This window comes from Aotus nancymaae, unplaced genomic scaffold (assembly GCF_030222135.1).
Source record: "Aotus nancymaae isolate 86718 unplaced genomic scaffold, 86718_ANA_hifiasm-v0.15.2.pri h1tg000057l, whole genome shotgun sequence".
NCBI classification, from domain to species: domain Eukaryota; kingdom Metazoa; phylum Chordata; class Mammalia; order Primates; family Aotidae; genus Aotus; species Aotus nancymaae.
Genome location: NW_026988471.1, coordinates 31,330,723 through 31,344,335, shown reverse-complemented (window position 1 = coordinate 31,344,335; position 13,613 = coordinate 31,330,723). Strand labels below are relative to the sequence as shown.

The following is a 13,613-nucleotide window of genomic DNA, read 5'->3' as shown; positions in this document are numbered from 1 at the left end:
GCTTGAGTGAAAGAGCAAGACCCTGTCTCAAAAAAAAAAAAAAAAAAAAAAAGGAAAAAGAGAGAAAGAGAGAGAGAAACTTAAAAGATACAGAGGTAATCAAATGACATCATCCCCTTTACTGTCCTGTTGTAAATGGATCTCAAAGAATGACTGTGGATGGCAAACTATCAGGTGATGACTTCAGTTGCAGGTGCTCTTCCAGACGAGGTATCTTTATTAAAGCAAATCAACAAATCCCCTGATATCTGGTAGGTAGTTACAGTTCTGTCCAATATTTTTCTATCCTTACTTAGTTTTAAGGACTATCCAAAAAGTCAATTTTTATCTGGCAGGAACAAATAATAAACCTTCACAATCTTTCCCTAAGACCACATCTCACGTTCTGGAGATCCTGATCATCCTAACATCCTACAGATCAACACACTGGTCCACCGCATCACTGGAGATCCTGATCATCCTAACATCCTACAGATCAACACACTGGTCCATTGCATCACAACATCCCGCTGATTGGTCCAAATGAAGAGGAAACAGCAAGGAAATTAAATGCCTTAGTAAGGTGCAAACCATAGATCAAGAGTCCCCAGAAAAACTCAAGATTCTGCAACCTTGGTTAAGTTTCAGAGGTCCAGAGGTCTGGTTATGTCAGGATATTCCCTCCAAAGTGAAAGACAAGTTGCTCCAACTTGTAACACCAATCACAGAAAAAAAAAGCCACAATACCTAGTGGGTCTAGTTGGATTTTGGAGCCAATATTTAGCATACTTGAATGTGTGTTCTAACCCAATTATCAAGAAATATATAAGGTTGCCAATTTTGAGTAAGGTGCAGAACAAGAAACTGCAACAAGTCCAGACTGTACTGCAAGATGCTCTGCCACTTTTACCTCAAGAGCACTTTCAATGACACTGATACTAGAGTGTCCACGGCAAATAATGATGCTGTAAGGAGCCTGTGACAGCCTATTTGGGACAATCACACAGCAGAATGCTAGGATCCTGGAGCAAAGCCACACCCTCTCATGCAAATGACCATTCTCTTTTTGCAAATAGTTCCTAGTTTCTTACTAGTCCCAGAGATTAATATACCTATTCATAAAACTAACGTCTACAAATTCAGAGCTGTCCAGATGTTATGTGACACACCAACTATAATACTGAGCACAAGTAACAAGTATCCTTCATCAAGTGTTTTATAAAGAGACCAATCTTGACAAAGTTCAAAAGGCAAAAACTGAATAAACAAATGGCTCAGAATTCAATATCTACTCCCACTATAATGTCTCCTCCTTGTTCCACATTAATAGCTTCATGGGGAACTTCTTATGATGAAATAATTTAAGGGGAAACTACTCTTGGCCCTAATTTACAGACAGTTCTTCATAATATGCTGGTACTACCCCGAAGTGGATGGCTGCAGAATTACAGCCCCAATCACAAGTGAAGGTAAATCTTCTCGGTAGGTAGAACTTCAATCAGTACATTTGATTGTTCTCGTATGGATTGAGAGTTGACCAGAAGTAAAGATCCTCACTAATTAATGAAGAGTTGCTAATTTGTTAGCTAGAGAGTCAGGTACCGGAAAGAAACAGGATCAGAAAACTAGAAGCAAGGAGGTCAAAAACAAAGGTCTATGAATAAAACTCTCAAACCAATGGTAAAAATATTTACAAAATATGTGAAGGCACACCAAAAAGCATCCATTCCAGAGGAAATGGAGAAATTATACACATTATATACATGACAGCCTCTCTCCACAGCCACTCCAGTGCTTGCTCAATGGACCTGTGTGCAAAATACCATGGCAACAGATATGGAGGCTATGCACAGGACCAAAAATGTAAACTTCCATTTACAAAGACTAACCAGGCTACAGCCATTGCTAACTGCCTAATCTGCCAATAACAGTTACCAAAGGTGGGCTGCCAATATGATGCCATTTCCCAGAGGGAATAGCCAGCTATCTGATGCTAGGTTGATTATACGACTTATGGACTAGGCAGCAATTAGTTTTCAACCTAACATACATTCTAGGTATGCTATATGTGAATGTACTATACACGAATAAACAAGTATAGTACTATGTATTATTCATGGGGACTAGCAGTAATGCATTCTATCCACAGGCTTCTGCAATAATATTATACAGCACATTGCCTACGGACTAGCAGAATGTCATGATATTGTAGACAACTTTGCTTCTGACCAAGAAAAGTATTTCAAAGCAAAAAAAAAAAAAAAAAAAAACTTTTTTTTCCACTGGTCTTACTGTTTATCATCCTGATGAAGCTGACCTAGCAGTGAAGCTCAATGGCCTTCTAAAGACTCATTTTCTATACCAACTGCAAGAATCACACTGGAAGGTTAGAGTTCTACCTTACCAGATGAAGCATATGCTTTGAATCAACTAAAAATGTATGATACAGTTTCTCTCAGCATGGCCACTATTAAATTTAATAAACCCATTCACAAAATTTTTTTTTTTAAGCTTTAAGCTCTACAGGTCTTACTCCCTAGAAAGAAATGTTCCAGCAGGGGTACAACAACACTTCCATTGAAGTGGGTGTTGAGATTGCTACCCAGCAACTTTGAGCTCCTCTTCCCACTGAATAAACAGACAAAGAAGTAGGTTATTCTACTAGTTTATATGACTGGAACTGACAAGGGGAAAACTGGATTGATGCTGAATAACAGGGGCAAGGAGAACTTATGCAGAACCGAGTAGATTCTCAAGGATGCCCCGCAGTACTTCCAAGTCCAATATTAAAAGTGAAGTAAGAATTACAACTTAAAAAACAGCACCAGTCTGGCACAATAGCTAATGTCTGTAATCCCAGCACTTTGGGAGGCCAAGACGGGTGGATCACCTGAGGTCAGAAGTTCAAGACCAGCCTGGCCAACATGGTGAAACCCTGTTTCTACTAAAAATACAAAAAATTAGCAAGGCGTGGTGGCCCATGCCTGTAGTCCCAGCTACTGGGGAGGCAAAAGTTGCAGTGAGCCAAGATCATGCCACTGCACTCCAGCCTGGTTGACAAAGTTAGACTCCATCTCAAAAAATAAAATGAAATAAAAACACAGTACCACTGAGAATTCAGATTCTTCAAGAATGAACATGGGTTGCTCCACTATGTAAAGAATGCTGACTAGCTGAGGTGTTGGATGATGACAGAGGTAATGTCAAACAGGTAATAGAAAAAAAAAAATTATATATCTTCTTGACCATTATATATCCTCTTGACCAATATATTCTCTTGACTATTATAAACTGAGTTTGGGAGGCAAAGACAGGCAGATCACCTGAGGTCAGGAAATCGAGACCAGCCTGGCCAACACGGTGAAACCTCGTCTCTACTAATAATACAAAAATTAGCCAGGCATGATGGTGCATGCCTGTAATCCCAGCTACTCAGGAGTCTGAGGCAGGAGAATCACTTGAACCCAGGAGGTAGAGGTTGCAATGAGCTAAGATCGCACCACTGTACTCCAGCCTGGACAACAAGAGTGAAACTCTGTCTCCAAAAATAAATAAACAAACAAACTGAGGACTAGGCCGGATGCAGTGGCTCACACATGTAATCCCAGCACTTTGGGAGGCCGAGGTGGGCAGATCACGAGTCAGGAGTTTGAGACCCACCTAACCAACCTTGTGAAATGCCGTCTCTACTAAAAGTACAAAAATTAGCAGGGCATGGTGGCGCGCCTGTAATCCCAGCTACTCAGAAGGCTGAGGCAGGAGAATTGCTTGAACCCGGGAGGCAGAGGTTGCAGTCAGCTGAGATCACACCACTACATTCCAGCCTGGTCAACAGAGCAAGACCCTGTCTCCAAAAATAATAATAAATTTTTTAAAAAGCATAATAGTTTTGTTACATGAAAGTTCAAATATGTAAAGTACAAGTGGAGATGCTGAGTAGAAAAAGGGGTAGACTGTGCCAGTTATTAAATTGTTGTGTCTCAACTCCAAATCTACTCAAATTCTCTGCTCTATCAAGTTGGTGTTTGGACTCTGCATACTATATTTCCTCTTTTCAACCAGTCTCCTGGCTCTTAGGTTCTCCCAAAAGAAGCATAGGAAGGAAACCAGAAAGCAAGATGAAAGAAAGACTTGCTCCTTCTAATTTACTGGCCATTGCTGTCAGCACTGTTTAAGGGAAAGACCTCGTGGCAGTAGTTGATTCTTCTGTTCTTTAGCATTTTGTTTTTTTTTTTTAGCATTCCTAGATCCAGCTTCATAGAGTTCCCTGAGGTACTATCATCAGCCAAGTAGGATCTCTCTTCAGAGATGAGTCCCAGTTTTGCAAGGCCCTCATCCAAGCTTCTCAGCCACCAACTGGGTAGCAGCTCCTAGTCCTAGGTCCATGGGACCTATTCTCTAAGTTTCTAGGTTCTGATAACCCCTAATCTCTATTCTTTGTTCCTCCAGACTTAGATGAAAACTGCTTCCTATAGTTATCTCTGCGTTACCTCATGATTTCCTTTTCACTTTTTCAGTTTTCAAACACCAGTTAATGTCTTATAATAAATTATCTCTGTTGAAATTCATAGTACAGTTTGTTTTCCTGAATAAAATGTCCCATCAATAGAGTAAGGTATAAAAAAAATCATGATAAATCTATGAAGAAAATTCAATGCAAATATTAAGAAGAATGTAGATGATCTCTGAGGACATGAGAAGATATCCAAGAAACTCTTGAGTGAAAAAAAGCAACGTGACCAGGCGCGGTGGCTCATGCCTGTAATTCTGGCACTTTGGGAGGCGGGCAGATCACGAGGTCAGGAATTTGAGACAAGCCTGGCCAACAAAGTGGAACCTGTCTCCACTAAAAATACAAAAATTAGCCAGGTGTGGTGGCATGCCAAGTAGTCCAAGCTACTCGGGAGGCTGAGGGAGGAGAATCATTTGAACCCAGGAGGTGGAGGCTGCAGTGAGCTGAGATCATGCTACCGCACTCCAGCCTGGGCAATAGAGTGAGACTCCGTCTCAAAAGAAAGGAGGAGGGAGGGAGGGAGGGAGGGAGGGAAAAGAAAAACAGCAAGGTATATCACAACACAGTATTAGTATATTTTAGTATAGTTATAATTGTACTTGAGGAAAATCTTTGTAAAATGCCCAAGTTACTTTTAGGAAAGTGGCTTTTACCTTCTACCTTATAGCGTTCAATATGGAAGTTTTATATGTAGCATAGCTTTCAAAAGGTCTTAAAAGAAAAATACGGAGGAAATCAATAAAAATACATCCAAGGATTTAATTGAAAGCACCCTCTCCCACATACATCCCAGTATGCCAAAAAATTTCAAAGGAAGCACAAAATGGCTCAATTTCAAAAGACATACTCCATTCTTATTCAAGCATCCAAGCTCACAATCTAACAAAGAAGCCTCTTTTTTTTTTTTTTTTTTGAGGTGAGTTTCACTCTTGTCACCCAGGCTGGAGTGCATCTCACTGCTACCTCCGCCTCCAGGTTCAAGCAATTTTTCTGCCTCAGCCTCCCAGGTAGCTGGGATTACAAGCGCCCACCACCATGCCCAGCTAATTTTTGTACTTTTAGTAGAGAACGGGTTTCACCATGTTGGTCAGGCTGGTCTCGAACCCCTGGACTCAAGTAATCCACCTGCCTTGGCCTCTCAAAGTGTTGGGATTACAAGCATGAGCTATCGCACCTTGCCCGAAGCCTCTTTCATCAGCCTCTTGACCAATCCAGGTCCATCAGGCTTTTTTTTTTTTTTTTTGAGAGAGTCTCACTCCCTCACCAGGCGCCAGGCTGGAGTGCAATGGCGCGACCTCGGCTCACTGCAACCTCCACCTCCCGGGTTCAAGCAATTCTCCTGCCTCAGCCTCCCAAGTAGCTGGGACTACAGGCGCGCACCACCACGCCCAGCTAATTTTTTTGTATTTTTAGTACAGACGGGGTTTCACCATGTTGGCCAGGATGGTCTTGATCTCTTGACCTCATGATCCACCCACCTCGGGCTCCCAAAGTGCTGGGATTACAGGCATGAGCCACCGCACCTGGCCCTCCATCAGGCATTAAGGAAGATTTAAGGAAGCATTAGAAAACACAATAAGCAGCACAGCACTGTGATCCCAGCATTTTGGAAGGCCAAGCCGGGTGGATCACCTGAGGTTGGGAGTTTGAGACCAGTCTGACATCAATATGGAGAAACCCCATCTCTACTAAAAACACAAAATTAGTCAGGCATGGTGGCACATGACCGTAATTCCAGCTACTCGGGAAGCTGAGGCAGGAGAATCACTTGAACCTGGGAGGTGGAGGTTGTGGTGAGCTGAGACTGTGCCACTGTACTCGAGACTGGGCAACAAGAGCAAAACTCCATCTCAAAAAAAAAAAAAGAAAGAAAGAACCCAACAATAAGCAAAATAGTTCCCACAAACCGAAGTTACTGAAGTTAAACTTCAATTAAAAAATTTTCAACTTTTTTTTTTTTTTTTTTTGGAGACAGAGTCTCACTCTATCCCCCAGGCTGGATGGAGTGCAGTGGCACGATCCTGGCTCACTGCAACTTTCGCCTCCCGGGTTCAAGTGACTTTCATGCCTCAGCCTCCCGAGTAGCTGGGATTACTGGTACCTGCAATCACGCCCGGCTAATTTTTGTATTTTTAGCAGAGATGGGGTTTTGCCATGTTGGCCAGGCTGGTCTCAAACACCCAACATCAGGTGATCCGCCTGCCTCAGCCTCCCAAAGTGCTGGGATTATAGGCGTGAGCCACCACCGGCCAGTTCCAACTTTAAGATGACTTATTAGCACATTCTGCTTTTTAAAAGAAAAAATCTAGAATTAGAACATTTCCAAAAAGAGAAGGGGAAAAAAAAAAGCAAAAGATTGGAGGTATCCGTTGTAATATAACCCCAAACAAGGTAGTTTACCAATTTCTTACCTTAGCAACTTTGTGGTTTGCTGCAGTCTCATGAGATGTACTTTTTAAACCATCTTTGAGCTGTGTGATGAACAAATCATAACCCTCCGTACTAGAAATATCTACCTTTTCTAAACATGCTGATAAGAGCTGCTGTGCCTAAAAAAAACACACACACAAAATTTAACACAACAACAAAAAATTAAATTCAGATCCTCATTCAGATATTTTAATATGCAATGATTGTGACAGGTACTATACTAAACTTATCTTTTAACAAATCTAATTAATAAAATAATAATTTAAAGGTCTGTTATAAAATTAAATGAGATAAGGCAATGTATTCAATGTAGCAATACTACATGGTAAAGTTCAAATACAAAGTTATTATAAACCAAATCAAGATAGAAAAATGGACAAGCTGAAACCATAGCAAAAATAACACAGGAAAAATTCTTAAGAGACAAACTTAAAGTCCTCCAATGAGCTTCAAATATTTAGGCTATACAAAATCTTAAGAGAGGACACTAAGTCAGCAAGTAATATGAAAAAACCCTTTGCATTATTATCCACATATTTAATATGAACTATTGTTAAAAAAAAATACATGTTAATATAAGGAAAAGAATATATCTACACTGAGCAAATCAAACCTAAGACCCCCATACTGTAGGGAAGACAGTGATAAACTAGTATGATGCAGTAAAGGAAGCCTGGAATGCTAAAAGATCTACAAACAATATTATCTAAACAACAGTTACAGCTGTGATTAAAGTAAAAAGAGAAAAAAAAACAGAAGCAGATGTAACAGCAAACAAGGTGGAGGAAGGGATAGAAGCTAAACACTTAGCATTTCACTGTAGTAGGAAAAGCACTGACTTAAGAGTTAATATGTGTTCAAGTATTTTATTGTGATTCTTTAGTTCTTTGTTAAAGCTGAGCATAGTCTGAAAGCGTTTTTCACTGTTGATTATATGTCCTGATGTCAGCTGGTTTATATTTCTTCAATTAGGAGGGGAAAATGTTCAATTTTTTCAAATGGTTTTTCAAATTTTCTACTTGTTCAAATCAAATAGAACTAATTAATTCTCTGTCCAAAGATTTTAGACATGACTCCAGACCCAAATACTCTGATGCGAAAAAGATACCTTCTCTGTTTTTGGAACTCAAACTTCCAGGAACATGCTTTCAATATTAACATATAAGAGACTACTCTTATATGACACTAAACGTAAAATCTAAGTGGATATACTTTATTGGACATATTTTTTTGATAATTTTCATAACCTCACATGAACACAGAAATAATATCTCTATTAGGGAACACAATATAATCTTTTACATTCTATTGAAGATGATAGGTTGGGCTAGACTTAAAAATTAAGTAATGAAAATTTAACACTACAGAAAAGTATATATGGCTAAAATTTAAAACTCGAGTTACTGAAAGACATGCAGAACAACCAGCAAAAATTACTGGTTGTTTACCAATGTGTATTCCTCTCTCGTTTTATAATATTTAAAAAAACAAACAAATAACCACCTCTTTCCCAGTCTCCCTTTCAGCATAAAATGACCATTTGACTAAATTCTGCCTAATGGGGTAAATATGAGGTTATATCAGAGAGTATTTGAGTTGTGAAAGGCAGAAAGAGAATAAGAACAAATGAGTAGGAGGGGGCCAAGGGGTGAAGGGACAGGGAAAGGGAAGGAGAGGAGAGAAGAGAAGAGAAAGATGCCAGCCTCTTGCCCTCTAGCCTCTTGCCCTCTCTTTCCCTGTAACTGGGAAATAATAATGAGACCTAGAGCAGCTGTCTTAACATCCCAAGCTAACCTAAGTGTTGAGGCTGGCAATGCTGGTCATGTACTTAGCCCTGGACTGTTATTGGAAACAAACTATCTTGTTTAAACCACTGTTTTGGGGGTCTCTGTTACAGCTGTTTAACCTGTGCTGATGCACAATTCACACCTAAAAACACCACTTCAACAAGAATCAATTAATTATGCAGAGGAAAGATGAGTATTAACATTTAAGCAGAGTTATGGTCAGTAAGTAAATTCTCCGTTTTTATAAGGAGATATATAAAAATGCCATTAAAGGATGATTTAATTTCATTTAACATGCAATATGTCAAGATTACATTAAGTAGAGGACCACATTGATACTTATTTCAACTTACCTCTGTAACGGGTAATTCAAGTTGAACCACATCATCCTGCTTTGAAACGGGGGTTTGCAGAGCAGTGTCTAACAACAAGATTCCATTAAGGTCCTTCCTACACCCTACTGCATAATCATCCACAAATATAACTTTATCCACAGCAGAAATATACTGACATTTCACCTGTCCACCTGGTTTAGCTGTTAAAAGAAGAAAAATTCAACACTTAAGAGTTTCAGGCCAATAGTCTATTAAAAATCAATGTTTACATGAAGACTAAACATCATATATTATCCTGAATTGGATCTTAAACTGGAAAAAAAAAACTGCTCTAAAGAACATCATTGTAGGGCTAACTGGATTAAATTCAAATATGTACCATAAATTAAAGTATCAATGTGAAAGTATCAAAATTTTACAACTAAATTGCTATTATAAAAGACAACATCACTGTTCTGAGAAATAAACACAGAAACAGTATAGAGAAAATGAGCATGATATATGCAACCAACTCTCAAGTAGAATAAAAGTATGTATGTAAATATAAGGGGATGATAAGCAAATGTACTAAAATGTTTAAAACTAGTAGAACTGAGTAAAGGGTATATAGGGAAGTTCTTTGTAACATACTACTACTGCAATTTTTCTGTAAGTGCAAAATTAAAGTGTTCAAAACAAAACTTTTAAAAAATGATTTTATGTCTTTTTTTTGCATAACTCAATAACCACAAAGACAACATGAACAATTATTAGATACAGTAGTGCCCCTCCTTATCTGCAGTTTCACTTTGAGTAGTTTCAGTTACCCAGTCAACAGAAGTCTAAAAACAGGTAAGTATAGTACAATAAGATATTCTGAGAGAGAAAGAAACCACATTCACATAACTTTTATTATAAATGTTCTATTTTATTATTAGTTGTTAATCTCGTACTATGTCTACATTATAAACTTTATTACAGGTATGCATAAGAAAAAACACAGCTGACCCTTGAACCACACAAGTTTGAACAGCATGAAACCACTTATACATGAACTTTTTTCCATATTTATTGGAAAAAAAATTTTCAGAAATTTGTGACAATTTAAAAAACATGCAGACAAAACACATAGCCTAGAAATAGTGAAAAAATTAAGAAATCGGTACGTCACTGATGCATAAAACATATGTAGATGTTAGTCTAATGTATCATTTACTGGCATAAAATATACACAAATTGGCCAGGTGCAGTGGCTCACACCTGTAATCCCAGCACTTTGGGAGGCCAAGGCAGGCGGATCACAAGGTCAAGACTATCCTGGCCCACATGGTGAAACCCCATCTCTACTAAAAATACAAAAATTAGCTGGGCATGGTGGTGTGCGCCTGTAGTCCCAACTACTCAGGAGGCTGAGGCAGGAGAATTGCTTGAACCTGGGAGGATGAGGTTGCAGTGAGCCGAGATGGCACCATTGCACTTCAGCCTGGCACCTGGTGACAGAGCAAGATTCTGTCTCCAAAAAAAAAAAAAAAAAATACACAAATCTACTATAAAGTTAAAATTATCAAAATTAGGCACACGGATAGTATATAGTGCCATTCAGTGAAGAGAAATGTAAACAAATGTAAAAAAATACAGCATTAAATCATAACCACATAAAACTGTAGTATATATTACACAACTGTGATAATTGTGTTCCTATTGCAGTGATTTCAAGTGTTATGAGTATCCACCATGTGACCCTAATCATATCCAGGTGAGGAGTTCACCTCTCAAATGTAAATTTGTAATTGCAGTAAAAAAGCGATCTCTCTTGATTCTCATCTATTTTCATCGTGCTTAGCGCAATACCATAAACCCTGAATAACACTATGAGTCCCATACAAGGTGCCACTAGTAATGATGGAAGTGTTCCCAAAAGGCAGAAAAAAGTCATGTGATTACAAGAAAAAGCAGAATTGCTTCACATGTACCATAAACTGAGGCCTCTAGCTGTGGTTGCATGCCATTTCAGACACAGGATTCATTTTGTAAACAGATAACATATATATTTACAGTATTGATACAAACAGTACAGTGCTGCAAACTTTTTTTTTTTGAGACAGAGTCTAGCTCTGTTGCCCAGACTGCAGTGCAGTGACACAATCTCGGCTCACTGCAATCTCTGCCTCCCAGGTTCTAACGATTATCCTGCCTCAGCCTCCCAAGTAGCTGAGATTACAGGCACCCGCCACCTCGCCCAGCTAATTTTTCTATTTTTAGTAGAGATGGGGTTTCACCATGTTGGCCAGACTGGTCTTGAACTCCTGACCTGGTGATCCACTTGCCTCAGCCTCCCAAAGTGCTGGGATTACAAGCATGAGCCAACACACCCGGCCTATAAATGTATTTTCTCTTATGATTTTCTTAATAACATTTTACCTTCTCTAGTTTACTTTATTGTAAGAATACAGTATATAATACATACAACACACAAAATATCTGTTAATCAAATATTCATGTTATTAGTAAGGCTTCCAGTCAACAGTAAGCTATTTAATAACAATAGTTAACTTTGGGGAAGTCAAAAGTTACATATGAATTTGCCACTGCACAGGGGGTCAACAGCCCTAATTCCATGATGTTCAAGGATCAACGGTAGATACACAGGGTTCAGAACTATCAGTAGTTTCAGGCATTCACTGGGGGTCTTGGCATTTACTCCTCAAAGATAAGCAGGGGACTAATATAATTATTCTCAAAAGTTCCTGAGGGCTTTATATCTGGATAAAATTATAGAAAATATTTGGATAACCTGTGTTATGAGAACTAACAAAGCCTCTAGTCCAACCACCACTGAGAAGGCATAGTCAACTGCTGAAGATCAATGTTCCCTAATGTTTCTGCTGAGTCCGTCAGAAAGGTACTTCAATGGAGAGCCAATGAACACACTGATCATAAAATTTCTCAGCATGAAATTTTTTTTTTTTGAGATGGGAGTCTTGCTTTGTCGCTCAGCGCAGTGGCACAATCTCGGCTCACTGCAACCTCTGCCTCCTGGGATCAAGCAATTCTCCTGTCTTAGCCTCCCGAATAGCTGGGATTACAGGCGCCTGCCATCATGCCCAGCTTATTGTATTTTAGTAGAGACGGGTTTCACCATGTTGCCCAGGCTGGTCTCAAACTCCAGACCTCGTGATCCGCCCACCTCGGCCTCCCAAAGTGCTGGGATTACAGGCGAGATCCACTGCATCCGGCCAGCATGAGAATTTCTAGAAGTTTAACTAATAGGCAGAAGCTTTATATAATAGCCCCCCCAAAAAAGTATTAAAAAGATAACATCCATTTCCACATTTAAATTTGTAGAGATTTATAAGGAGATCAATGTTAAGTGTTTCTTCCATAAACACAGAGTTTCTGTAAAAAGACAAATCAGCCACAAAATTTTATTGCATTACACAGAAGGAACTTTTCTATGAGCAACCAATCCTGCTGCCAGTATACCTCTATTAAACTCCCACTACAACTCTACAGAACACTCCTGTTATTAGTATTGCTACAACCTAATGATACAAAAGCAGAAAAAGATCAGGAGTTCGAGACCAGCCTGGCCAACATGGTGAAACTCTGTCTCTACTAAAAAAAGTACAAAAATTAGCTGGGCATGGTGACGCACGCCTGTAATCCCAGCTACTCAGGAGGCTGAGGCCGGAGAATCGCTTGAACCAGGGAGGCAGAAGTTGCAGTGAACCAAGATTGCGCCACTCTAGACTGGGCAACAAGAGCAAAATTCTGTCTCAAAAAAAAAAAAAAAAGGAAAATTATATTTTCAGACATTTAAAACTCAAAAGGCGAAAAGGCAGCCGGGCGCAGTGGCTCATGCCTGTAATCCCAGCACTTTGGGAGGCCGAGGTGGGCGGATAACAGGATTACATGCCTGTAATCCTCAGCTACTTGGGAGGCTGAGGCAGGAGAATCGCTTGAATCCAGGAGGTGGAGGTTGCAGTGAGAGCGGAGACTGCGCCACTGCACTCCAGCCTGGCGACAGAGTGAGACTACATCTCAAAAAAAAAAAAAAACCTCAAAAGGCAAACAAACAAAATACATTTCTGTTAAATAACTGGTTGGTGCCAAAATGGGATTTAATTTTTTCTAAGATATGATTAGGAAATTTGATTTAAATATAGGTTGTAGGTTGAGTTTGATTAATGTTATTCCTAACACTGAAATTTATTGACATTGTTGAATCCTAAGCCCACTAAAACCATGAGTCAAAGCAAGAAGAGTAAAAGTGTAAACTAAGATACCATATTATAGGAGCCCAAAAAGACATTTTCTTATTGATGATATAATCAGGTCCCAACACTGATCTCTTGGTTTCTTGATCTCTTCTGTGGACATTTATGTGCTTAAAATTGTTACTCTTGTAACTAAAAATAAGCATTGAAATTTACCTCTTATTGTAGAATTTGTGCTTGTTTTTTTGCTCTGTAAATATCCCGTTCAGTTTCCCAAGTAGCTGGGACTACAGGAATGCATCACCATGCCCAGCTAATTTTTTTTTTTTTTAATGTAGAGATGGGGTCTCACTACGTTGCCAGGCTAGTTTCA

At 39.2% G+C, this 13,613-nt stretch overlaps 1 protein-coding gene across 4 annotated transcripts in view; it reads right to left on the bottom strand.

Moving 5' to 3' along the window:
- Positions 1-13,613, bottom strand: part of BIRC6 (baculoviral IAP repeat containing 6) — a 259,855-nt gene that overhangs the window by 221,404 nt on the left and 24,838 nt on the right. For all 4 annotated transcript variants that reach the window (XM_012475391.2, XM_012475389.3, XM_012475390.3 and 1 more), the window contains exons 2-3: positions 9,063-9,244; positions 6,904-7,041 (exon numbers count right to left, since the gene is read on the bottom strand). In XM_012475391.2, the coding sequence (XP_012330814.2) occupies positions 6,904-7,041; positions 9,063-9,244 (320 nt within the window). The remainder of the gene's footprint in view (positions 1-6,903; positions 7,042-9,062; positions 9,245-13,613) is intronic.